The sequence below is a fragment of the Podarcis vaucheri genome (genome assembly GCF_965113315.1).
Source record: "Podarcis vaucheri genome assembly, chromosome: 8".
Lineage (NCBI taxonomy): Eukaryota > Metazoa > Chordata > Lepidosauria > Squamata > Lacertidae > Podarcis > Podarcis vaucheri.
Window position 1 is genome coordinate 26646079 of NC_138766.1, and position 27455 is coordinate 26673533.

At 42.6% G+C, this 27455-nt stretch overlaps 1 protein-coding gene across 1 annotated transcript in view; it reads left to right on the forward strand.

The window, feature by feature from the left end:
- The window catches only part of SERPINB5 (serpin family B member 5), a 27840-nt gene extending 410 nt beyond the window's left edge, over positions 1–27430 (forward strand). The window contains exons 2-13 of the mRNA XM_082236133.1: positions 522–659; positions 2538–2655; positions 5780–5922; positions 8278–8445; positions 9172–9561; positions 14677–14871; positions 16084–16194; positions 17338–17457; positions 18988–19105; positions 21807–21949; positions 24503–24658; positions 26153–27430. Of these exons, the coding sequence (XP_082092259.1) occupies positions 522–659; positions 2538–2655; positions 5780–5922; positions 8278–8445; positions 9172–9561; positions 14677–14871; positions 16084–16194; positions 17338–17457; positions 18988–19105; positions 21807–21949; positions 24503–24658; positions 26153–26557 (2205 nt within the window). The 3' untranslated portion in view covers positions 26558–27430. The remainder of the gene's footprint in view (positions 1–521; positions 660–2537; positions 2656–5779; positions 5923–8277; positions 8446–9171; positions 9562–14676; positions 14872–16083; positions 16195–17337; positions 17458–18987; positions 19106–21806; positions 21950–24502; positions 24659–26152) is intronic.
- The last annotated feature ends 25 nt before the right edge of the window (positions 27431–27455 follow it).

Consider the following 27455-nt stretch of genomic DNA (forward strand, 5'->3'; position numbering starts at 1 on the left):
CCAGCCTAAGAAGTTTTGCCGCCCGAGGCAAAGGGCAACATGATGCCTCCCCCATTCCACCTGCAGAAGTCAGTGAGACAGACAGTGCTGCCAATGGGACAGCATTGTCCCACATACCTGAATGTGGGCTAGCTTAGAGAGCGCAGGGCAGGCTGTGTGATACACACACAAGTTCCTCAGTATCGCTTACCCAAGGCAGCTGCCACACTCTGCCTAATGATAGGGCCAGCCCTGGGAATATAGGTGCTAACTTGAACAAAAAAAATTTTTGGGGGGTCTCCCCGATTGCTGGACCCTCTCCCCCCCTCTACACTTCTGCACACCTTCCTCTGCCACGGACAACTGAGAGCCAGTCTCCCCTTCCCTCCACCAGTCCACTTCTTGCCCCCACCTGCGTGTAAGAAGTTTCTATGCACACTGCATTATGTTACAAGATATTTGAAACAATTGTGTTGACAGATCAGTACTTTCAGAAATGCACAATGGAAGCAATGTTAAAATCTAAACTAATTTCTTAACAGGGCCTACATTTAGAAGATGTCAAAGATGTTCCTTTCGGATTCCAAACAATAACAACGGATGCTGCCAAACTTAGTTCTTTTTATCCTCTGAAAATGGTCAAGCGACTCTTTGTAGAAAAATCCCTTAACCCCACTATGGTAAGCTGCTAAGAAATTCTAGCTGTTTCTGTCTGGGTCAACTGGTTGACTATGGTGGTCTAAATCTCACTGTAAATAGTGTTTCTACATGGCGGCATTAATGCAATAATAATGATGATGATGATGATGATGATGATGATAATAATAATAATAATAATAATACCAGCACTTTATTCAAACACATTCTGTACTTTTTTCTTTGCCAATGATTAATAGGAAAACCTCTGACCTTGCAGATGGCAGACTCCTTTCCTCCTTCCAGCTGAAAATTTATAGTCAATTACCCTTCCAGTTAGATTACATTCCAAATTGTCTCAGTGTCCTTAGCATTCCTTTGAAAATAATGGAGAGCAGGGTTGGTTTCATTCTATGTTCCAACATAGTCCTTTCAAGGGGTGAAACTTCCCACCCTTTCTCTCTCTCTCCATTCCATTCCTCTCACACATGCAGTTCCAGTTTGATGTTAAATTTCATGTTATTAATCCAGTTTCTTCCAACCTCACTTTTTATATTATATTTTAACCTTGCATTCTGAGGAGGGTGGCCGAATGAGAAATGTAGAAGAAAAACTTGGAAAAAACAACGGTGGGCTCCCCTTCCCCCCACCGTTCTGGCACCAAATGGAACCTTATCTCAATTCCAACCTTTAAATCCTTGTATCCGAGATGTTCTGCAGCCTGTTGTCTCTTCACTTCTAGCACAAGCCCAATTAGCAGGATATCCTCTGCTTCCAGGAACGGGATCGTGGGGGTCATGGCAGTCGGAGTTCTCCATGCGCCCACTGCCTTTGCCTGCCTTCGCATTCTGTAGGGAAGCGAGTGCCCAGACCACAGGCCAATCTGTGGGTGAAAGCGCATTCCTCTCCCACCCAGAGAGGAATTCAAAGAATGCATGTCCCCCCATCATTCTTTATTTATCTCCATCTGTTTCTCCCAGACAAATGAGACCTCCATTCCTGGTGGAAACAGGAAGCCCTTACTTACAGATTTTCAATTCAAATTCCTACCCTTATTGGAGTGCAATTAATAAATGGCCACTAGCATCCTACCCAGTCTGTGATTTAAGCACAAATATGACAGCTTGTGCTAATCCAAGAATATTTTCGAACTTTGATTGGAGCCTAATTTCCCGCTTTATACTGTAAATCAGCATATGATCCTTAGATGAAAGGCAACCATTTTTTGATGCACAGTTGCTGACACATGGATCCTTTTGGACCTGGAAGAAGGCAAAACGAGGGTGGATCAGGGTGTGTGTGTGTGTAACTGGGCGTAATGGGGTGGAGTGGGGTTAGAATGGGGGTAGGGCATAAGGGGGTGTAGTGCAGTATGCTTATACACACTCCACTGACCAAGTGGGGACTGGAAACAGAACTCCTGCATTAAATGGTTGCAGCTTGTATATAAATTTAACACCATAATAAATAAATATATCTTATCTCCTGACTGGGGCTCAGCAGGGCAGAATGGTGAGACAGAGTTACTGTTGCATCCGAAAACATGCTATTTGCTCCAGCCTGCTCAGAAGGAGAGAAAGTGGTTCTTGAATACAGTCCCCCCCCCCGTACCATTTTTTTGTTAAGGGGGATCGCCTTAAGTTGTACGTGCTTATATTGTACACTGGATTAAAATGCATAATGGGTAGAATTCAACTTTGTGCTATTATGGTCTTTCCCTCAGCACAGGCATTACAGCTTGCCACATGGAGCAAGCCCTCACTCTCATCAGCGATTGAAAAAAGATTCACTTCCAGCAGAAGAAAAATGGTTATACAAAACCCACTTTCTTGAAATGGTGTCAGTGCCACTGGGCACTTCTGTTAGGAAGTTTGCTTCAGCGTTATGCATTAGGACTTAACTTGGCTCCTCGTGCCTTTCAGGAGTTTGTAAGTTCTGTGAAAAGACCCTTCCCATCGGAATTGGAACTAGTGGACTTCAAAGAGAAAACAGAAGACACCAGACTGCAAATCAACAAATCTGTTTCTGATCTTACTGATGGTAAACGTATCTTAACAGAGTGCTCTGTTCAAAATCCTTAAACACAGAAGTGAACTCCAATGAACAAACTCCTTGAATCAGGAGTCCCTCTCAGAGTGGCGCTCACCATAGGTCAAATATTAAAATGGCACTTTCCACTTTGCCAGAGAAACTTCTCATACCCTCCAACCTTTCTCCAACAAAAATAGGGATGTCCTGTCCCATAATGATAATAATAATATTTTTTTTATTTAATCCCTACCTGTTTGACAACGTTGCCCCAGCCACTCTGGGTGCCTTCCAACATATATAAAAACATAATAAAACATTAAACATTAAAACACTTTACTATACAGGGCTGCCTTCAGATATCTTCTAAAGGTTGTAAAGTTACTTATCTGCTCGGCTTGGGGGGTCACATATCATACCCTCCAACATTTATCCGATGAAAATAGGGATGTTCTAAGGAAAAGTGGGACATTCCGGGGTCAAATCAGAATTTGGGGTGGCTTCTGTAAATCCAGGACTGTACTTTGGAAATAGGGACACTTTTAGGGGACTGACTTCTTTCCCAGCCTGCTTTGCTCCATATTTTATTAAGCCCCAGCAATGGCTTTTTCATTCCCCCATCAACACACTTCCACCCCTGAACTCCTTTTCTTCACAGCATTCAGAAACCCTTGGCAGATTGGAGCTCCTCACACAACTGCACCTCCCACCTGGCCCTCTCACGAAGACCTTCTTCCTGTTCCGACCCCTCTGCCTGTTGCTAGCTTGATCCTTCCTTTCCTCTCCATAATATATGAGGGCCAGGTTTGTCCTTTTGTTCTCTTTGATCATTTTAAGCAGCAAAAGCACCCAAAACCTGGCAGGACCGCAAAGAAGAAAAGCTCTCCTCCTGGGTCACTGTGATAAAATTGCAGTTTAAAGTCCCCTAATACAGTAATCAGGGACACGGGTGGCACTGTGGGTTAAACCACAGAGCCTAGGACTTGCCGATCAGAAGGTCGCTGGTTCGAATCCCCGCAACAGGGTGAGCTCCCGTTGCTCGGTCCCTGCTCCTGCCAACCTAGCAGTTCGAAGCCACGAAGTGCAAGTGGATAAATAGGTACCACTCCAGCGGGAAGGTAAATGGCGTTTCCGTGCGCTGCTCTGGTTCGCCAGAAGCGGCTTAGTCATGCTGGCCACATGACCCGGAAGCTGTACACTGGCTCCCTTGGCCAATAAAACGAGATGAGCACCGCAACCCCAGAGTCGGTCACGACTGGACCTAATGGTCAGGGGTCCCTTTACCTAATACAGTAATAGGTCTGGTTGATGGAAGGCCATTGGGTACATCCCAGATGCATGTAAAGGAAATTCTGTGAATGCAGAGGCCAAGGATACCATATTGCATTGAAATGTTTTCAACTTCTTTTTTTTTTAAAGCCAGCAAATCCGATCCTGACTCCATTTGAGTTGAAGTAAAATCCCCCAGTAGTTTCAGAGAAGTTGTGTGAGCTGCTAGTACATGTGGCCATCAGTTCATTTAACTCCCAGCTGATCTATAACACCTCATGCAGCTGATGAAGTGATCTCTACTTCATGACTGTTTCTTAAGCCGTAATATATTTGTTAAATCCTTAAGGTGCCTCAAGGCTCTGTTGTTCTTGCTGCAACAGACACAGGGATCCTCCAGATGACTATTTATTAAGCACTTGTCCTGATTTGCTTGCACAAAGCTTACATGGAGATTAGATATCTGTTCTTTATTCTGATTTGTTTGCAGGACAGTTATATGACAATGAGCCTAAATTCTGCATTCAGCTTGTCTTCCCTTCTATCACTTCTCCATCCTGCACTTTTCAATGTATTTCCCCCATCACCTTCCAAACCATAAAAGAATCTGATTAGTTTAAAAAGTGAATCTGTTGCACTCTGGCAACAAAATGTTCTAATCTACTAATTGTGCAAACCTAACTTTACAATATGCACTTAGATCTCTCTTGCAATATAGTTGACACCCTAACTTAGCTACACTTTGGGATTTTTAAAAAAAGAAATTAATTGAACACTTGGGGCTTGTTAATTTGGAGAAAATGTGAATATTGGGAGGCATGACACAACTGTATAAAAATATGCATTTTATGGAGAATGTGGATAGAAATAAGTTGGTCTCCCTTTTACACAACACTAAATCTCCGGTCACCCAATGAAGCCGATCACTGGAAGGTTCTGGACAGACAAAAGGAAGCACACCTTCCTTTTAATTCCAAAAGAGTAACAGATGTTTGATATTAGGTGTACTTTCGCCATACCTTGTACTGGCAGAGAGTAATTATGCTGTCGACAGGCAACCCTAAGGCTGTTCATTTGAAGCCTTAACCACTGCATGATATTTTTGTATTGAGTGCCCCCATGTGGCAAGAACATAGAAATAACACTCAAACATCCTTTTTGTGGAGGTAAATGAGGTACCTCACCCCTGAGGCCATGTGTGTGTTTGTTTGCAAGCAAACATTGCAGACTAAACTAAATGTGATTTCATTCATCCAATTAGTGATTGCATGAATGGGCTCTTAATTATAAGTGTCAATAGCAGGTGTCCTGTTAGGGCAAAAGTATGAGTGCATGCATATTTTTTCCTAAAAAGGCAATTAACAATCTGGAAACAGGCTTATTCTCCTTCCCCTAGCTCTGCAATCCTGATCAAGTTTGCTCTCTCTCTCTCTCTCTCTCTCTCTCTCTCTCTCTCACACACACACACTTTTTTAAAAAAAGAGATGGAAGATCTGATTGTGGATCCACCTTCAATAGGTAACATTTTCTGCAAGCAGTCAATTTGCCTGTTTTATGACATGAAGTTGACACTTTAAGAATCTAGTTCAGGGAAAGTCAAGATAGTGTCCTCCAGATGTTGTTGGACTACAACTCCCATCAGCCCCAGCTAGAATGGCCAACGATCAAGGATGATGGGAGCTGAAGTCCAGCAACATCTGGAAGTCACCACATTGGTTGTTCCTCATCAATTATTCTGGAAATTGTTGAACTGCAATTATCCTAAAGTGTTAACTTTGGCAGGATGTACCTGTGACCCTGTACCTGGGACATTTGGGGTGTGTGTGAATACTGTTCTAATGAAGTATTATTTTTAATGCATCTGCAGGTAAAATGGAGAACATTTTGATTGAGGGGACTGTCAATGACCAGACAAAGATCCTCTTGATAAATGCTGCCTATTTTGTAACCAACTGGATGAAGAGATTTCCTGAGGCGCAAACTAAGGAATGTCCTTTTAGGATAAACAAGGTATGGAAGAAAGCATTCCCCCCTTAAAATAATGATATATCATTTATCAGATAGAACCCGTATTCAAAACAGAAATTAAATATTACACGAAAGTCCCTGACTTCCTTCTGAGCTTTTAAAGCAGTCTTTGATTCTATCCACACCACCTAATTCAAGCAGCGCTCTATGGCAAAATGTTCCCTTAGGCACTGTTTCATAGACAGACCAGTATTATGCATACGGGCAACATGATTAGAAGACATAGAGATATTTATAATGCAGTTAAAGCTGATTGACCATAAGATGACTACTTAGCATGTTGCAGTTGATGGTGTAGCAGAGAGATGTTTTGGGGTCATGCCAATTGAGCCGTAATTTATTTACTGTACATAGATACCATGACTAAGTAACCACTTTTCCATCATCCAGTTGGTTAATGATTCTCCACCACCTCTCCTCCCTTCCATTCTGATCCTGGATTCCTGGAAACATAGGAATTAACATACTTGTTTGCATGACAATAACTGACCAGACATTGGGAAGAGCAGGCTGGCAAAATGAGCCATTCAGCAGTGGAACAGGCTGTCTCCGAAGGGGGTGGACTCTTCTTCATTAGAGGTTTTAAAACATAGGGCAGATGGCCCCCCATTAGAGATGCTGTACTAGTGGAGTGGCTACATTGTCCCTTCCAACTCTATGATTTGAAAGACAAGTTTTTTGTTCACAAAGCATCACATTGCTTAAAGCTCTGTCAGAAATCCCAGAAAGCCAGTGAGAGGTCTGTGTTCTTTAAAAGCATTTCCACAAACCTTGACTTACGGTAAGCTGTACAGTGGTACCTTGGTTTACAACCGTTTTGGATTACAACCATGTCAAACCCTGAAGTGTGTGTTCCTTTTTTTGGATTACATCTATTTTTTTTGAGGCCCCATTGGCAAAAGCACACCTTAGGTTACAACCTGCTTTGGTTTACAACCAGACCTCTGGAACAGATTATGGTTGTAAACCAAGGTATCACTGCAATCCTAAAGTGTTGGTGGTATAAATTATCGAGGTGGTTCTAACTGCCTCATTTTTTTTATCTTAAGGGACAATGACTTTACCCCCCTTCCCCCTCCCAGTTGGAAGAAGTGGGAGGGAAACGAGAACAAGGGTTTTAGACATATGAAAAGCATATCTAAATTTTATCCCAGTTGGGGGCGGATCAGGATATCCTTTGGATCCCAGCTGCATCCTAGCACACTGCCCTTTTGACCTTACTGACATTGGACTTCCTTCTTCAGCATCAGAAAGGATCACCTGAAATATCCTATAGTCCCCAAGATGCTCTCCTGACCTGCCCCCAACCCAGAATACAATTTATATATTGAATTGAGCATTTCTCCCTCTCTCCCCTTGTTTCCAATGTGAGAAGGAAAGGGTTAAAAAATTAATGCCCCCCCCCCCGGGCTGGAAATGAATGAAATAATGCAGACAGTCCCTCCATCCTCAGTTGTGCCATGCTGGTGAGAAACTGGAAGGGCATTTGAAGGTGACCCAGAAACTACAACTAATCCAGAATGCGGCAGCTAGACTGGTGACTGGGAGTGGCTGCCGAGGCCACATAACACCGGTCTTGAAAGACCTACATTGGCTCCCATTACGTTTCCAAGCACAATTCAAAGTGTTGGTGCTGGCCTTTAAAGCCCTAAATGGCCTCGGCCCAGTATACCTGAAGGAGCGTCTCCACCCTCATCGTTCTGCCCGTACACTGAGGTCCGGCACCAAGAGCATTCTGGTGGTTCCCTCCCTGCGAGAAGCAAAGCTACAGGGAACCAGGCAGAGGGCCTTCTCGGTAGTGGTGCCCACCCTGTGGAACGCCCTCCCATCAGATGTCAAAGTGATAAACAACTACCTGACATTCAGAAGACATCTTAAGGCAGCCCTGTTCAGGGAAGTTTTTAATGTGTGATATTTTAGTGTATTTTTGGTTTCTGTGGAAGCCGCCCAGAGTGGCTGGGGAAACCCAGCCAGATGGGCGGGGTACAAATAATAAATAACAACAACAACAACAACAACAACAACAACAACAACTATTATTACTGGGTGAGAGAGTTCGACAGCCTTCATAATTCCCACCACCTTACGACTGCCCCCTAGGCAACCATATGATTGCACCATTAAAGGGTTGTCTCATATGCATTCACATAGTTGAGCAGTAATACATTTTATCTAGTGGTAAACCTTGCCTGGAAACTGTCTGAGAACTCATTCTCCAGGCACATTTCTAATGCAGGAAGGCGAATGTGAAAATGCTCAACGGGGATCCCCATTGTGGGATCATCCACAATGAGCGTTCAAGCAAATTCGTTTTAATTTTTTGTTCATTCTTAACAGACGGAAACCAAGCCGGTGCAGATGATGAACCTGGAAGCTACGTTTTGCCTTGGTTACGTAAACGATTTAAAAGTCAAGATTCTGGAGCTGCCCTGTCATAACAAGCACATGAGCATGCTTATCTTGCTGCCCAAAGAAATTGAGGATGATACCACTGGACTTGAACAGGTAGGAAACCCGTTGAAAGCCCTCTTTGATAGCTCAAGTAAGATCTACACGTTGGTCACCCTCATCCTTAAATGAATCATAATGGTCCATTGAGAAGGGAGCAAATACATATGTCTCCAAATTGCCCTGGGTCAGGATGCCCAGAGTCATCCAGAACTGTCAGGGTTTGGAGTATTGGGCAGGAAAGCTACAGGGGTCTGCTTCACCAGTGTGTTCCCTGCAGGGAAACCACTCGTTCCTGACCATATGCTTCATTAGGGTTTTAAAAGCTCCAATTAAACATTAGCCCTGCCCCCGAATTGATCCAGCCGTACCAGGTTTCCTGAACCTCCCATAAATGGCTGATGGGCTGCATCCAACTTTGGAAGCCACAAGTTGTACAAGTCTGCCATAGACTTTGATGGCCATCTGTCATGGATGCTTTAGCTGAGATTCCTGCATGGGATTCCTTTGGGTCCCTTCCAACTCTTATGATTCTATGTTTCTAACCATATCCTAATTGCTTGGGGGTTGTGCCGGGTGGACAGCATTGCAAGACAGATTTATGTTTGTACTCTTGCATAAGAAACTGCTGTAGCATCGTTGCACGTGGTTTCAGCTATGTATCTGTAAGACATTAGACAGCTCTGTTGCAGTTTATTGTGGCAACTAATGGGCTGGCTGGCTAACAGAGCACTGTGACCACTGATACTCTAATTCATTTGCTGTCTTGTCTTATATCTTTAGCTTGAGAAGGAACTCACCCCCGAGAAGCTAATACAATGGACAAATCCAAGTGTGATGGCAAACACGAAAGTCAACGTGTTTCTTCCCAAATTCAAAGTAGATGGGGAATATGATTTCAAGCCAATTTTAGAAAGTCTTGGCATGACCAACATGTTTGATGAGAGTGCGTCAGATTTCTCTGAAATGTCAGAGACCAAAGGGGTAGTTTTGTCTCAGGTCATCCACAAAGTCTCTCTGGAAGTCACTGAAGAAGGGGCAGAGTCCCTAGACGTACCAGGGTACCGGATCCTGCAACACAAAGATGAATTTAAGGCCGATCATCCATTTTTCTTCTTCTTCCGGCACACCAAAACTCGCAATATTGTTTTTGCTGGCAGATTCTGTTCTCCTTAAATGGAAAAAAGCAATTAACTAGAAGCCTGATTTATATATTTCTATCACAACAATTTTTTTTGCAAACCTTTGAAAGCTGTGTATGAAGTATTGAAAAGGTAATCTAAGTGGTTTCATATTTTGAGTAGGCTGTACAACTTACTTTCTACATGAAGTTATTACTCAAAGCAGAATTGACAATATGCACTTTCCAGAGGCAGCAATTAACATAGCATGTAACTTTGTATTATGTCTCCAAAATAATGTGGTTCATTTCTTATTCATCTACAGTAATTAATTACTTTTCTGGAATTTTGGGCCTTGGGAAATACTTGTAGCATCTCCTCAGATGTAAAAAAACCAAAAACCTCTGGAAGTAAAATACCAGTATGTTACTGGAATCATTGACATCTTAAGTTTATATGGCCTTTGATTTGATGCTGTTTTCTGCCTGTGGGGAAAGAGAGTTGTTCTAAAATTGAAATCCAGTTATTATTGTGGGATTGAACCAAATTCAAGTTGAATACAGTAAAAATGTAAGTTTTCATCTTTTGTTAACTCCCTTCCTGCTGCCTGTGTTTGGTAATCAAGATTACCTTAAATCATTCCAAATAAAGCATTGCAGAAACTGAGTGTCTTCTCTTATTGCCAAAGATAAATGGTTTATGTAGGAATAAGTGTCGACCTTCACCTAGGGCCCAGCCCTACCATTAGACAGAGGGAGGGAGGTGTCTCAGCAGTGATGGGTAGACAGAGTTGTGTGTGCCATTCAGTCTATGCTGCACCCTATTTCTTACCTTTTGCTCTCAGGAACAATGGAGGGTGTTGAAATACAATTCAGCTGCCAGCTTGGTCAGCTTTTGTACATGGCATGGGGAGGAGTGGCCATCTTGTATTTTGCCTCAGGTAGCAAAATTTCTTTGGCTGCCCTGCCTTTACTTCATAAAAACTGGCCTCAGATACCAGGAGAGAAGGGAATTTAATCAGCAACACCGTTTGTTATATAGGAAATGAAAAGTAAGGTCCACACTATATTTCTTTGGGGGGGGGGGTGGTGAACGAATTCCTATACTCCACAAATAACCCAGAGATGCATTTTAAATAAAAGGACACATTCTACACATGTTAAAAATACGTTGATTCCCGGACTGTCCACAGGCCAGATTTAGAAGGTGATTGGGCCGGATCCGGCCCCTCAGCCTTAGGTTGCCTACCCCTGCCCTAAGCTATGGAACTGCCTCTCCACAGAGGCGTGTCTGGCACCATCATTATACAGCTTCCAGAGAATGTGGAAGCTACACCTCTTTACTCTGGCTTTTGACACTTGAAGTGTATATTTTTAGAATATCTATCATCTATCTATCTATCTATCTATCTATCTATCTATCTATCTATCATCTATCTATCTATCTATCATCTATCTGTTTTTAATATGTTTTAGTGTTGTGACTCACCCTGGGACTTTGGGGTGAAAAGCAATCAATAAATAAATGAATATAATTTCAACTCAAACTCAGTTAACTTTGCAATGGAGTTGGTTTATGTATTCAAGTCTTCAAGTGATGAGAAATCAAGTGCTGTGCATACATGTGTGAACCACACCCTAGAGAGAGAAGAAGGTTGCTTTTAGAAACTGAAGTCTACACAAGTTTTCTGGTCTTTCCATTCATGGGGCTGGTACATACATGAATAAGCCTCCCTATGGCTCCAAACTATTGCAGACTCAACGCTTTCAGGTGAGTCAGCAGTGAATCATTAAATTGTAAGGAACGTTACGTGTACATGTGAACTACTAAGTTGCACTCCAAGCATACAGTTTTCCACACCCTTCCAGTTTCAATAGCTAGGCTTTTGAGGTTCTCAGCAACTCACTTCATCTCAGGAAAAGTTCACAAGTTGCGGCAGGTCTGAGCCTGGATAGTATCTCTATGGAGAAATCGCACAGCAACGCCCACATGGCAAGAAGGAGGAGGAAATAATTCTGCCCAGAGAATTATTGTGCACCCGTGCAGTGAGGCAAACACTAAATCTGAACTGCAAACCAAAACAGAAGGCAGCAACTATAACAGTGAAGTTCTGCTATTTTACTATGGGGCCACTGTAGTGGTGAGAATAAATGCCTTTTCAGCTACCTTGTCTATTGTCATTAAGCTGTTTCCTTTTCTTTAAAAAATCTTATATCTAAACTGTTCATTCTGACTTTGATTTTGGGTATTATACAAAGAGGTAAAGGTAAAGGGACCCCTGACCAGCCGTGACCGACTCTGGGGTTGCGGCGCTCATCTCACTTTATTGGCCGAGGGAGCGGGTGTACAGCTTCTGGGTCATGTGGCCAGCATGACTAAGCCCCTTCTTGCGAACCAGAGCAGTGCACGGAAACGCTGTTTACCTTCCCACCAGAGTGGTACCTATTTATCTACTTGTACTTTGATGTGCTTTCGAACTGCTAGGTTGGCAGGAGCAGGGACCGAGCAATGGGAGCTCACCCTGTCATGGGGATTCGAACCCCCAAACTTCTGATCGGCAAGTCCTAGGCTCTGTGGGTTAACCCACAGCGCCACCCGCGTCCCAACATACAAAGAGGTATTACCAATTAAAGCAGCCTTGTATTTAAAAACTAAGATGGTAGTCACAGGCAACAACAAATTGCATGCAGATGAGTGAGGGAAGCAAGTGAGGAAACTTGTGGAGGAGGATATTGGGTACCACACCCCTTCTTGAAGCTCAGCATAGTCACCAAACAGGCTGCCAAAGGAGGGACAGAATTACCAGCAGTCTGGTAATTTTTCTGCAGGCTACTCACTTTCCTAAGCTTATTTATGCGTCTGAATTAAACAGTTCCATTTCAAGTGAGAACAGCCCTAACATCCATATTACAACAATACTTTTATTAGGCCAATCCTATCATTGGAGTTCTACAGAACTCTTCATCAGACTAGATAACAACAATAATAAAAGTTATGTTACGGGGATGGTGACAAGGTACAAAATTTGGCTGGAGATAACTCCATGATTCTGCAGAATGTGGGAGGAGACAGCAGACATTCAGATAAGACTCTTAGCTGCTATGAGGGTATGAGATTGCACCAAGAGCTGCTTGGTTGGAATCAAATAATAATTATCAAAATAAATGTATTTATTTTTATTCAGTATGGGAATGAAAGAGCACATGATGTGTCGCCTTGTAATGTATTGACTTTAATTCTATGTCAAAGTGTGTTTTTCAAATCTGCTGTATCCCCTCTTTTCTTTATCAACTTTCTATTTATTTTTTTATCTTGTGTTTAGTATTCATTTTGCTTACTATTATTAAATCACACACAAACATAAAATTTATATCCCACTCTGGGCAGCTTCCAAAACATATAAAAACAATAAAAGCCAAACATTGAAACATCCCAATACAGGGCTGTCTTCTAAAAGTTGTGTAGTTCTTTATCATCTTGACATCTGTGTTTGTGTGTGTGTACATGCATACGCACACATGTACATACACATATGAGCCAGTGGGAGAATTACTCTAGGCAATGGAACATAAAACAAATCCTGCTCATTCCTTTCATTCATATAACTTGATATAATTTGTATTGGCAGACTCCTGCTTCTCTGCTTTGAGTACATTCGGATGAGTTTGCTAATTCCATGTGATAAAAGGAAGCTGAGACATTTGTTGCAGCAGATTTGGATAGTCTGAGAAGAAAGAGAATTCTCCTAAAATATACAGCTATCTGTGTAATCAAATCTAAATCTGAGAAAATATAATCAGTGCGGGAAGACCAGAAGTCAGGAATGATCATGAAGTCATGTGGAATATTTATTAGTAGGCGTGGCCACACCTTAAATATTCCAGTTCCTCCAGAAAGCCGGAGACAGAGGAAGAGAATACTGAGTATATACTGATCTCTTGACTCCCGAAGACAAGGAGGTAAATATATGTTTAAAATTATTGTTTAAATAACAATATGCCTAAAGGTTGATTTCGCAAGGCATCTCGTTTACAACAGATTAGGGGTTGTAGACGAAACTCAAATTTGTGGGCTTGCAAATGAAATGTCAGCTTATACCTTCAGTTCATTATACAAATACAAATTCAGGCTAATTTGTTAAAATCAAGGTGTTCACATGCCTACAGCCACGGGGCCAAACTAGGCATGATGTTAATTGGCTGAATACAATTAATTATCATATATAAACACAGCAGCCATAGGGATGGGCAGAGCAGCAGTAGAACTCCAGGGGGTGGGGAGGGAAAGTTTAACTATTTCTCCCCTGATGTGGTCCAGATGAAAAGCCCCCCCCCTGAACATGATATGTAAATTGGGAAGGAAACTTGGTGCTGCAACTGATACCCCATCTAGTTTACAGCACAAAACTAGCACCAAACATTGGCATCAGTTTGGGGGAATCTAGAATTCTGGGTTCATACGTTAATGAAGCTGGCAACAATCCCTACTCTCAGGTACTAACTTTTGAAACACTGAAAGCAAGCACGGATTACAAGACTTCACGTGATATTTAAGTCTTGTATGTTTTGACATTGTAGCGCATAGATAGGATAAAAAGATTAAAACCAACACGCACTTTTCAAGTTGTGAACTGCCTTGAGATCTATGGGTGCAGGGCAGTATACAAATTATTATTATTATTGTGGTGATTGTTGTTATGCTTGAGGACTACTTTTGAAAAGCTGTAGCATGGCCTTTCAGCCTGTCTTATTTCTTTTAATTGCTATGCAATTGTGGTCCCAACTACATTATGTCCTGCCTGGTACCAACCCTACTTTCCTCTACAACGTCATCAAAAGTTTCTTATGAATCTTACAGCTTTTTGCAGTTTGCTTTTTGCGTTGCTGACTAATAACTTCCAGTTGCACATATCCTTTGAATATAAAGTGAACAATTGAGGAATAGGCTTGGAAAGGTGTTCCTCAAGAGATCTTTTCAGTATCGAAATGCTCTGGGAGGAAAAATGGTCTGTGAGGGGAAAAAACTTTCCACTTGGGTGTGTGCCTTTCCAGTCATATATCTGCAGCAGAACTACACCTGTTCCATGATGTCAAGTTTTCCTAACTTGAGCAATCAATCACTTAGCTATCTATTTATTGATTTTTTTCTCCCTCTCTCCCCTCACCAGTTAGTCACCATGGATCTGCATTTCACTAAGGATCCCTTTCCTGCAGCAATTATTGCTTTTGGTCTTGATCTTTACAAGAAGCTGAACAGAAGTGACACTTGCGAAAACATCTTCTTCTCTCCAATAAGTATCACATCCGCCCTGGCTATGGTACAACTTGGTGCCAGGGGAAGCAGCAAAACTCAGATGGAAGAGGTGAGCATCAACAAATACATACAGTTGCATCTCTAAGCGGCTCCTGCACTACCTCCTCCTCCTCCTCCTCCTCCTCCTCCTCTTCTTCTTCTTCTTCTTCTTCTTCTTCTTCTTCTTCTTCTACTACTATTATTCATTGAATTTATATACTGCCCTATACCTGGAGGTCTCAAGGCAGTTCACAGAAAAGATCACTACATATATGATCAGAATAAAAACAACACCCCCCATCAGATGCCAACGAAATAAACAACTATCCGACTTTTAGAAGACATCTGAAGGCAGCCCTGTTTAGGGAACTTTTTAATGTTTGAAGTTTTCTTCTGTTTTTAATGTTCTGTTGAAAGCCGCCCAGAGTGGCTGGAGAAACCCAGCCAGATGCGCAGGAAGAAATAAATTTTTTATTATTATTATTATTATTATTATTATTATTATTATTATTATTATCCACAACCCAATAACATCCCCCCACTTACCCAGGACTTGGTTTCTCTGGAATGAAGGTCAATGGGACTGAGGTGTCACTAGGATACATGGCTGGCTTTTTTTTAACACAGCTATACAACCTGAGCATAGGATGGAGGAGCTGACAGCATTAACACTGCCACAGATCTTGCTTCCCCACTAGATTTCCAGGGAAACCTTAGCCCCAGCTTTCGCCCCAGCACAGTGTAAGACAACTCTCTATGCCTTCAGCTTCCAGCATCAGCCAAGACTCATACATACACAGCTCTCCCTTGGCCTATTGTTCTCCATCCTAGGATGGCATGCCATTCCCAAGGTGTGAGATGGGGGAAAGCCCTTTCATGTGTCTCTACGGCAGCAGAGCTCACTCTTTAAAATGCAGGTGATGGGTACTTACCTGATAGGCTGTGGCCATTGCCTTAACAAAGGAACTTGTTCGACTAGGGTTAGCAAAGCAGAAAATTTGTAAGAAAACGAGTGTCGAAACACTATATATTCAAAGTAGCTGTAAGAGTGATTAAAAGAAGCCATTGGTACAAACCTGTAAGCTACGTACTTCATTTCTCATATTCATTTCTTGCTTTCCTTTTAAAACAACTACCGCCACAAACCAATGTAGCTGTTTCAGCAGTAACAATATTTTTAGCAGTTGTAGTCTCTTGTTTATTTAATCAAGGTAATTGGGATTTTTTTGCCCCCTTCCTATCCCGGATGCTTTGCATTGCTTACAACTTGTTTCTGCTATAGGTGCTACACTTCAATAGGACTCTGGGAAGCGCAAGACCAGCTGCTTCTGAGGGGAAAATGTGTCTTCTTGTGTCAGAACCCGAGAGAGATACTGCAGCTCAGTTTTCAGTGGTATGTCCAGAACTATTCTTAAAGCCATAGGACTAAGTGGCGGGTTGTTTTTTTGGTACCATCAAGACCTGTAGCCAGAAATGTGGTGAGGAAGCCAGGCCAAGCGACCCTCTACACCAATTGCACTGAGTTGGTGATGGATAGATATACCACCAACACACTAGTAGAATGGCCATATCCACACAGCCTGGAAAGCAAGCAACACGGGAAAACAGGAGATGACATAAAAATGGCAGGCAAACCTACAGCATCCCTGGGAAATGGACCAATCAGGAACAGTGCCAGCAATCATACCCATAAGCCGCATGTCACCCACTTTCGGAGGGAGTCAATTACAGCCATACCTTGGACTTCCAAAATGTTTGGAAACCAAAGCGTGGCTTCTGATTGGCTGCAGGAAGCTCCTGCAGCCAATCAGGAGCCATGGAAGCCGAGCTGGACGTTCAGCTTCCGAAAATCGTTTGAAAACTGGAACACTCATTTCCGGGTTTTGATCATTCAGGAGCCAATTTGTTTGGGAGCCAAGGCGTTCGGGATTCGAGGTACGACTGTAATTCACAATGATACCCCCCCCAACACAAATCTCTTGAACCATACATGCGATGTTGCTATGGCTTCCCCAGTCCACCAGCCCCAGTGGCACTGCCAGTAGTGAACTGGAAGCCCTCGAGCATCCTTCTGAACAGATTCCCTTATGTTCCTTTCAAGCACTGGTTTGGAGCACAACACACAACAGAATGGGAGGAAAGTATATACAGCAACACACCCACATCGCTCCCTAGGCAGGAAGTCTTTAGAGTGTAACCATATACAACAATCCTGTGACAAGTGTTGAAGACCCACTGGGGGAGGGAGAGGCCCTTTGGCCAAGCATCCAAATGGAGGGGCTGATACATGCAACAAGGCGAGCCATACACTGACTGCAGCAACCTTCAGTGGCTCACTGAACATGGGCAATCCCAATTTTAGAAGCTTCGGGATACCGGATTGGTAAATTGTTGCTGATGATTGGCCTCTTATTTTTCTTTTCAAGCCCTTAAAAATAATAGATAGCAATGAGCTCTTGCTGCCAAACATTTCTGCATCCATTAATCTACTTGTTTCTCCCCCCATTTGAAATCTTCTTCTTAATACTGTGGCTAGGAAGAAGGAATCTTTCCAGAGATCAAGAAACTTCTGTTTCAGCTGAATAATCTCAGTAACGACTATGAGCTGAACGTGGCCAACAATCTGTTCATGCAGAAGGGATATGAATTTTTAAAGGTAAGTGATCTCTCACTGTGGAAGGAAAGCCGTAGCTCAGTTGCAGAGCTGCCCACATGCATGAAAAAGGTCTCTTATACCCATCAACAGTCCTGATTTGAGCAGGATATCCCAGAATTATAACAATGAGAATAATAAAAAAATATTATTTATACTCTGGCAATTTGGTTGGGTTTCCTCAGCCCCTCCAGGCGGCTCCCAACAGAATATTAAAAAACATGATAAAACATCAAACATTAAAAACTTCCCTAAACAGGGCTGCCTTCAGATGCCTTATAAAAGTCAGGTAGTTGTTTATTGCCTTGACATCTGATGGGAGGGTGTTCCACATGGCGGACGCCGCTACTGAGAAGGCCCTCTGCCTGGTTCCCTGTAGCTTCTCTTCTCGCAGTGAGGGAACCACCAGAAGGCCCTCAATGTCTGGGCTGAATAGTGGGGGTGGAGATATATACCCCCACTGGGCCGAGGTCATCCTGGTTTCTGATTGGATCCCAGAGTGTACATAAATGGGAAATTGTGGCTTAGTAAAAAAGAAAATGAAAGTGGACATTGTGCTGGTCCTGTGGGTTACCTGAGAGGCGAGGTCCAAGTCCGGTTCGTGGTCGAAGGTGCAACATGGAGGCAGTCTGAAGTAGCTGAAGCTGGGTGCAGGACAGGGAGTCGGGTGAAGTCAGGAACAGGCAAGCAAGCAGGGAGCCAGGGCAGGTCAGGGTTCAGGCAGGAACTAGCAACCAACAATGTTGCTCCCACAACTTGGGACTGGGGCTGGCCGGCTTTTATCTGCCCCGAGGCATAGTGTGGCCCTGATCCTCTGGTGACTTGCCTCTCCTGGTCTGGAGGCGAGCACTCCTCCTGAGAGAATTTAGTTCCCTCCGCCTCTCTGCCCTGAGCCTCTGCAGCTCAGGAGAGGCTGGAGGGATACCGGACCCAGAGGCAACCTCAGCTTCCTCTGACAGGGCTGAGAGTGGAGCACCTTCAGGCAATGGGTCCTCCATCACCTCAGGAGCCAGAGAAGACTCAGCTGATGCATGCATCTGAGGACCCAGCACAGGTGAGGACCCTTCAGGCTCATGCCCCAGCCCCGGCTCAGCTGGTTCTGGAGGCGGGGACTCCTGTGCAGGCTGGGATCCCTCAGGTTCAGCCTCTGAGTCCGAATCCCAGACCATCACAGACATTTCCACAGTCCTCTTGTGCATGAAGGAGGAGGAGGAGAAAAGGGAAGGTGGAAGCCCACCAAGACTTGTTGCCAATCATTTTAAATGGTTTAAATGATAGTCTTCTGAATCCAGGTTACATTCATCATTAAATCAAGGGTGGAAAACCTGTAGCTTTCCAAATGTTTTTGGACTCCAACTTCCTTCATCCCTAACAACTGTCCATACCAGTTGACGGTGATGGGAGTTGGGAAGGTCTCATGATTACCCAGCAGGGCACTAGGTAAGAGGTGATCAGTACCTGTATACCATCATCCACAAATGGCTTGCCTGTGGAATTCACAATATTTCTCTTTCGTTTTTAAAACCTCTACAGCAGTATCTCACACGCACGAAGGAAATCTTTGGAGCTACGCTGCAAACGGTCGACTTTCAAAATGCTACCGAAAAAGCAAGGCAGGAGATTAACCTTGAAGTTGCCAGGCAGACAAAGGGTAAGGAAGTTGAAGGTAACTTCCTGACGAAGTGTTTATTGAGCATTCCTCCTGGGCATCCATTCTGATTTGTTTGTGGGGATGTTAGACCTTGTTGCATCATCAAGTATCGTTCCACACTTCCCAGTGAATTTACCCATCACCCCATTCAGGAATAGCAACAGCCTGGAAGCACTCAGTGTTGCAGGAATCACAAGAGCACAAAACCAAGATCACCACCTTATTTTTCTTGCAGTGTGTTGTTTAGTTGTTTAGTCGTGTCTGACTCTTTGTGACCCCATGGACCAGAGCACGCCAGGCCCTCCTGTCTTCCACTGCCTCCCGCAGCTTGGTCAAACTCATGCTGGTAGCTTCGAGAACACTGTCCAACCATCTCATCCTCTGGTGTCCCCTTCTCCTTGTGCCCTCCATCTTTCCCAACATCAGGGTCTTTTCCAGGGAGTCTTCTCTTCTCATGAGGTGGCCAAAGTATTGGAGCCTCAGCTTCACGATCTGTCCTTCCAGTGAGCACTCAGGGCTAATTTCCTTAAGAATGGATGTGTTTGATCTTCTTGCAGTCCATGGGACTCTCAAGAGTCTCCTCCAGCACCATAATTCAAAAGCATTAATTATTTGGCGATCAGCCTTCTTTATGGTCCGTTTCTTGCAGTACCCCTTTATTATTTCTTCTTCTTCTCTCCTTCTTCTTCTATTTTGACAAAGTAATAACCATAAATATATAAGAATAAAAATGTACACCCCACCACTGAGACCATTCCATTGTAACTATCCAACCTCCCAAAATTTCAACACCTCTTGTGATGGTTTGACCCCTTTTCATTTTAACAGTACAAATTCTACAAACACCTTCTATATCTCCTTGAAATAATTTCTCCTGCATATTCCCTGTTAATTTATCATTAATAGCTATATCCCACATTTCTTTATACCACTCTTCCGTTTTATATTCTGCTTCCCCCTTCCACTTCCTATCTATCATAATTCTTGCAGCTGTCAATACATCTGTGAGCAAATCTTTCCCCGGGTCTTTAACAGCATTTTGCACAGCAAGCTAAATTTTATCCAGTGAAGTTTTTCCTCTTGTGGCTCCCTAGCTCTGGGACCCTCTTCCTCTGGAGGTGCAAATGGGAGAAAACCTTACTGGACTTTCTCCATCAAGTTCTTTCAGGTGCTAGAGGTTCCTTGGGGCGTCTTTTTTTAAATAATTCATTCATGATTATGTGTACTCATGATGATATCAGGGTGGTTTTACATAACCCCAATTTTCAATACTGTTTGCACCTGCAAAGGTTTTGGGGTAGCCATACTGGGTGGTGTTCAGCGCTAGTCCTTTCCCTAAGGCAGTGTTTCTCAACTTGTGGGTCCCCAGATGTTGTTGGACTACAACTCCCATCATTCCTAACCAGCATGACCAGCGGTCAGGAATGATGGGAGTTGTAGTGTAACAACATCTGGGGACCCACAGGTTGAGAACTGCTGCCCTAAGGGAAGGCCCACTGAAGTTGTTAAACACTACTAAACTTAGGGTGGAATTCAATCTCATGCTATTACAAATGCTCCTTCTGCATCAATATGTCTGTTTGCCAGGCAGAATGATCCTCGTTCCCTTGCATGATGTTCTGGGGATTCTACAGGACTTTCCTGGGGAAGAGTGAGGGAAAGCCCCATGGCGTAAGTCGAAGCCCTTGTGTCGACAGGGTTCATTAAGTGAATCCCACCTTTCAGTTCATTCATCTCAACGGTTCTGCTATAAGTTGGACTTGGTTGAATACAGCTCACGGCTTCATTCCCAATCAGTGCATGTCCTGTAACTTCCTCCTGAAATCCTGTAGCTTTTCATACCACAAATATCCTGGTTTGTTTCATATCTATATTAAAAAAAATCCAGTTTTTTTGCTCAATAGTGTAAGACATCCCACTGGACAGCAATAATGGGGTAACACTGAGGAAGCATTGCAGGGCTACTAAAAAGGTGCAATGATGTGTAATCCACTACTAATGTATTATTACTGCATCCATGATATATTGCAGAATTCACTTGCAATGTCCCACTGCCCCAACCTAGGTAAAGGTAAAGGGACCCCTGACCATTAGGTCCAGTCATGGCCAACTCTGGGGTTGCGGTGCTCATCTCGCTTTCTTGGCCAAGGGAACCGGCGTACAGCTTCTGTACGAACCAGAGCAGTGCATGGAAACGCTGGAGCGCTCCCGCCGGAGCAGTGCCTATTTATTTACTTGCACTTTGATGTGCTTTCGAACTCCTAGGTGGACAGGAACAGGGACCGAGCAACGGGAGCTCACCCTATCACGGGGATTCGAACCGCCAACCTTTTGATCGGCAAGTCCTAGGCTCTGTGGTTTAGCCCACAGCGCCACCCGCTTCCCACCTAGAGGAGCTCATAATGAGAGTTGCCACTGTTATTGGAGCTTTATGCTGCTGTGCTAATCATTCGGTTCTTATTGTCAGTTGTATTCATTTTTATATGCTGGAAACTGCCTCAAGATAACCTCAGCGTGATGGAGAGTAGTCTATAAATAAATAAAAATAAAACAGCAATTGAGGGGTTGGGGGGAAGTGTGATAAGCACAATTCCTTGGTTCTGTGAATCAAAAACAATTCAGTTGCTTTTACTATGTATGAAAGGCGGTGAGGTTATACTTAAAAAAAAATCCACATTAATTCAAATTTCCTTTCTCTAAGGAAACATCAAAGACCTTTTCCCTCCGGGAATTATTCAGCCAGACACTGTGTTGGTGCTGGCAAACGCCGTCTACTTTAAAGCAACTTGGGAACACCAGTTTGACCCAAAGCTTACGACAGAAAGAGAATTTAAGCTGAATGAGGTATCGTGGCACAACTGAATCTATTGTTTTAGAATTGTGTGAATGTTCAATGCTGATTCCAGTATGTTGCAAAATGGCGTCCCAATGGCACTCTACCAGCCTTCTCAGCTGAGTAGTAGAATACGTCAAGGACTTGGTTGGCTGGCTGGCTCTAGCCATGGATCCTGCACTTCCTTTGGCAAGAGGCCATAACTCATGCAAAAGGTCCAAGCTTCAGTCCTCAACATCTCTACATGTGTCTAGGAAAGACTTCTATCTGAAGCTCTGGAGAATGCCTGCTAGTCCGTGTAAATGCTGCTGAGCTAGATATATATGTCAGTTTGCATTTCTTAATGCAGAAAGTATTGATCTGATGTGTAGAGATCTTCCCTATTCTAATTAATTCAAGAGGGTTCTGGAAGCTTATCTATGTGAAAGAAACAAGCAGAAGGTTCATGAAGTTTGGGTTATTCCTTCAGAGATGCTGAGTACAGCTGGTTTAAAATGTTCTGTTATCTCTTCTTCAAGGTCATGCTGACCATAATAAGAGGCCAGAAGGAGCCAGAGTTTCACTTTTTCTTTCCTTCTCTTTTCCTTCTGATGTGGTGTTCTGTACATAGTATCCTTACCGTTAAGGTTTAGACTTATTATAAGCTATTGTAAATTCAAGTGGGGCCCTAAGCTATAGCTTATTTAGCTTATACATAAATCCAGCACTGGGGGGAGTACTACATAAATAGCAGCCCACGTGGGCATGTGAAGTGGCACATCCTCTTCTATCAGCTCACAGCTTTATTCTGCTATATGTGTAGCTTAAGCTAAAGTCTGTATAATGCAAATGATTTTATTCCAAGGATTCACAAGAGGGCGCTCCTCTATTACTAAACAATCTCTACAGCGACAGAGAGGACGATTACATGTGGAGATTGTTGTTTTTTTAAAAAAAATTGAAATAATTTTTATTTGATTTTACAAATAAAAAAAAAACAATCCAAATACATATCCATATATAGAGATTACTTGAGACTTTCCCCCATTCCATCCATGGGTCCTATTGTCAACATTTACAATTGCCATATTATTCCATATTCTATATTTTATACCTATCCATCTTTTCCATAGTGTTTGCTACAAGTGAGGTAAAAATCCTGCTAATGTTTTCATCTGTTTGCAGTGGTCTCTTAAATAAATTATGAATTTTTCCCATTTAAAAAAAAGTTTTTGCCTTCTTGGTTTCTGAGCTTTCCAGTTAGCTTTGCCATTTCGGCGTAGTCCATCAGGTTAGCTCATGTGGAGATGTTTTTAGATGTGCGATTCGTCATTATATTATGTATTTTTGCGTTTTTATATTGTAAACTGCCCTATGATCCTCAGGCGAAGGGTAGCATATACATTTAATAAATAGGTTAAACAAATAAGTAGGCTCCACGCCCAGGACCTCCATTCTACTACCAGGCTGTGTGTTGCCACAGAAATATCTTGCAAAAGGGATTTAAAATTTAAGAACATGTAGTAGAATGTTTAATCTCTCAACGCATTTTGCCATACTTATCGTAGAAATTTATATATCCAACCCTTTCAGAATCAGAACCTGCTTTTAATGCAGACATGCAGTTGGGGATCCCTTTTTTTTAAACCATATATTTTTTACCATATATTTCCATGGGGTCTTGACTTCCCCTGACTTACTGGGACTTTGACTCTTTGTTTTTAATTTTTTGTTTCGTACAGTGCTCAGTTTTATTTATGATACACAGTCACAATTTTATCTTGTTTTTAGGAAATTTTATAGACAGTTGTATTTAAATGTTTTCAACTAAATTGTCATTTAGATATTTTTTATTATATTAAGTGCTATGTTTTAAAAGAAATACATGAAACACCTGCAACTTATTACAGAACATTAAGCAATACTACAAATGCTACAAAAATGGTCAAAAGGCATTCCTAAAAATTTCACCCAGGGGCGGGGAGAGATGCAGTGTTTTCACCAAGGAAAGGTAGCAGAAAATAAGGCCATCTCTGGTGGACAGAAAAATGGAGCATACATTCAATTCACTTCAAATATTCAAAGCACATCACATACGTTAGCTCAGTAACTCAACAGCAACTCTTGATTCGGCTGTATTTGTAACCCCCCCCTTCTTTGAATGCAGTATAAATATGCAACACCAGATGGCGCCAGAGAGCAAAGGAATTTTCTATCTGATTTTTACATCATGTTTTTTTCTTTTGCTATAACAATTTAATTTCTGACTTATTTATAGCATTTTTTCCTGTGTGTTGACCCACCCTCTGTGAAGCAGACAAGCATAGTAGCCTCACCTAGCAAAATTGTGGTTGAACAGAGATTTTAATCATATATTTCCTCACAGCTCCCATTCTTAGCCAGTCCTGTCCCCTGCCAGCTACAACCACCTGAAGAATTGGCTTGTACAATGCTATCAAACAGTAGTTCAGCATTTGTGCATTCGGCTGACCCAAGAAGTGAAGTCTTCTTGCCATATGTATTGACAACCAGAGCGTGTGTGTTTCTGCTAAACCTACGTCTTTCTCTATTGCCTTTCGAAACAGAATGAAAGTAAACATGTACAGATGATGCACCAGAAAGGTCGATTTAAGCTGGGATACACAATGGAGAGGGATGCACAGATCCTTTGCCTCCCATACCATGGCAAAGTGTTGTCCATGATCATTATATTGCCAGACGACATCGGGAATTTGAAACAGGTAAGTCACAAACAAGTCACCATGTTTGAAACATAAATCACAGAGTTGCAGAATGGTTTTGACATTGTTGTTGTTTAGTCGTTTAGTCATGTCTGACTCTTCGTGACCCCATGGACCAGAGCACGCCAGGCTCTCCTGTCTTCCACTGCCTCCCGCAGTTTGGTCAAACTCATGCTGGTAGCTTCAACAACACTGTCCAACCATCTCGTCCTCTGTCGTCCCCTTCTCCTTGTGCCCTCCATCTTTCCCAACATCAGGGCCTTTTCCAGAGATTTGCCCCCATAACTTACAGTGAATCATGTTTTGTTTTGTAAATAATTTTACAAATTTTACTAAAATCCTATATAAACCACATTATATCAATCTCGAATTACAATTCAAATTCAAATATGTATCAATTATAAAGCCAATTATAAATTTTGTGTGGCCTCCCGCGGGCCAGATTTCAAGGTGAGATCATTTTATTTTGTCTTGCTTCCGAAGTCTTAATTAGTCCTGTTATGTTCAGTCTTGATCTTGATCCCTTATCAGCAGCTACAGAGTTGCTTTTTTTACTTCCAATCATATTGGCACATTTAATAAATTTCATTTTTCTGCAAGAGGAGCTCTGTATCCCATATATTTCCTGTGTGTGATGTTCAGTGCCGGATTTACATATAAGCTAAACAAGCTATAGCTTAGGGCCCCACTCTCTTGCAGGCCCCCCAAAAATTTAAAGGAACCCCCCCCTGGATGTACATTTCCAAAATATAACATAAAAAACAAATAAGATAAAACCTACGCACAGCAACAGTGTTTTGTGTTGTGTAGGCTCCTACGATGTAAGTAGCTAGCCTGCTCCCTCAAATATCACTTTTTTCTCATTTCTATATATAGGGTGCCTACATTCTGCATGGACTGGTTGCATGACAACATGTGCAAATGACATTAGATACCTATTGGGTCCATAAATTACCATATATATTCAACACAAAAAACAGCAGCAATTTTTTGTTTACAAAGGACAGCTGGACATATAAATGGCCTCATGACCTTCAGTAGCTTAAAGTAAAGGCAAAGGGACCCCTGACCATTAGGTCCAGTCGTGGCCGACTCTGGGGTTGCGGCACTCATCTCGCTTTATTGGCCGAGGGAGCCGGTGTACAGCTTCCGGGTCATGTGGCCAGCATGACTAAGCCACTTCTGGGGAACCAGAGCAGCGCATGGAAACGCCGTTTACCTTCCCGCCAGAGTGGTACCTATTTATCTACTTGCACTTTGAGGTGCTTTCAAACTGCTAGGTTGGCAGGAGCAGGGACCGAGCAACAGGAGCTCACCCCGTCGTGGGGATTTGAACCGCCGACCTTCTGATTGGCAAGTCCTAGGCTTTGTGGTTTAACCCACAGCACCACCCGCGTCCCTTAGTTGCTTAGGGCCTCATTAAAACTAAATCCAGCCCTGGCGATGTTTATTTTAGCCATGTTGTTTCTTAATTCTTTTTTTTTTGCCATACAGGTTGAAAACACCATGACCAGTGAGAATTTAGCATGCTGGACTGCCTCAGAAAACTTGACAGAGGAGAATGTCGAGGTGTATCTCCCCCAGTTCAAGCTTGAAGAGTCCTTCGACCTCAACTCGCCTTTGCAAGCCCTGGGGATGATTGATGTGTTTGACAGATCCAGAGCCGACCTTTCTGGGATGGCTGCCTCCGATCAACTATACTTATCCAAAGTGCTTCACAAAGCCTTTGTGGACGTTGACGAAGTGGGGACAAAAGCAGCCGCTGCCACAGGTGCTGTGGTCTCCAACAGATCCTTGCCATCCTATAAACTATTTGAAGCTAATCACCCGTTCCTCTTCTGCATCCAGCACAATCCTAGCAATGCCATCCTTTTTCTTGGCAAACTCTGCTGCCCTTAAAACACAAGTCAGGTACCTTCTTTCAGCATATTGAAAAGGGCTGAAAACAAAGGGTCTTGTCCAATGTAATATTAAGGTCTGTTTTTTATTTCTTTTGCAATAGGGGACCACTTACACCAGGGATGGGAAACTTTTGGCCTGGGAGTTGCATGTGACTCTTGATGCCTCTCTATTTTATTTTATTTTATTTTTGATAATATTTTATTTTTATTAGTTTTGAATTACAATGCAATAATAGCCTCACTTCCTGCCAACCTAGCAGTTCGAAATCACACAGTGCAAGTAGATAAATAGGTACCACTCCGGCGGGAAGGTAAACGGCATTTCCATGCGCTGCTCTGGTTCGCCAGAAGCGGCTTAGTCATGCTGGCCACATGACCCGGAAGCTGTATGCTGGCTCCCTCGGCCAATAAAGCGAGATGAGCACCGCAACCCCAGAGTCGGTCACGACTGGACCTAACAGTCAGGGGTCCCTTTACCTTTAATAGCCTCATTATAACAATACCTATTTATAAAACAATTATAAATACCAATCATTCAAATACCAAGTTGCATAATTTAGATAAAGTGGCCCCCTGTGTGCTGGATTTGATAGTTTGATTCTTTCCTTTATTTCTGCATTCCAAAATCTTATTAACTTCAGAATATCAGAATAAATGTAGTTTAACAGTGAATTTTAGATACAATGGAAAGAGAAAAGATTTGGATTATGATAAAAGATGCAGGAGGAAATGATTAACAGTAGGACCCACAATGGGGAAAAGGGTAGTTCAAGAGATTTATTGGACTCTTGTTTTTATGTTGTATGTTGGATATGTGGCTGTAAATTTCAAATCTGAAAAACCAAATAAAATAATTTCAAAAAAAAATAAATCTTACTAATTTCCATTACATTCCG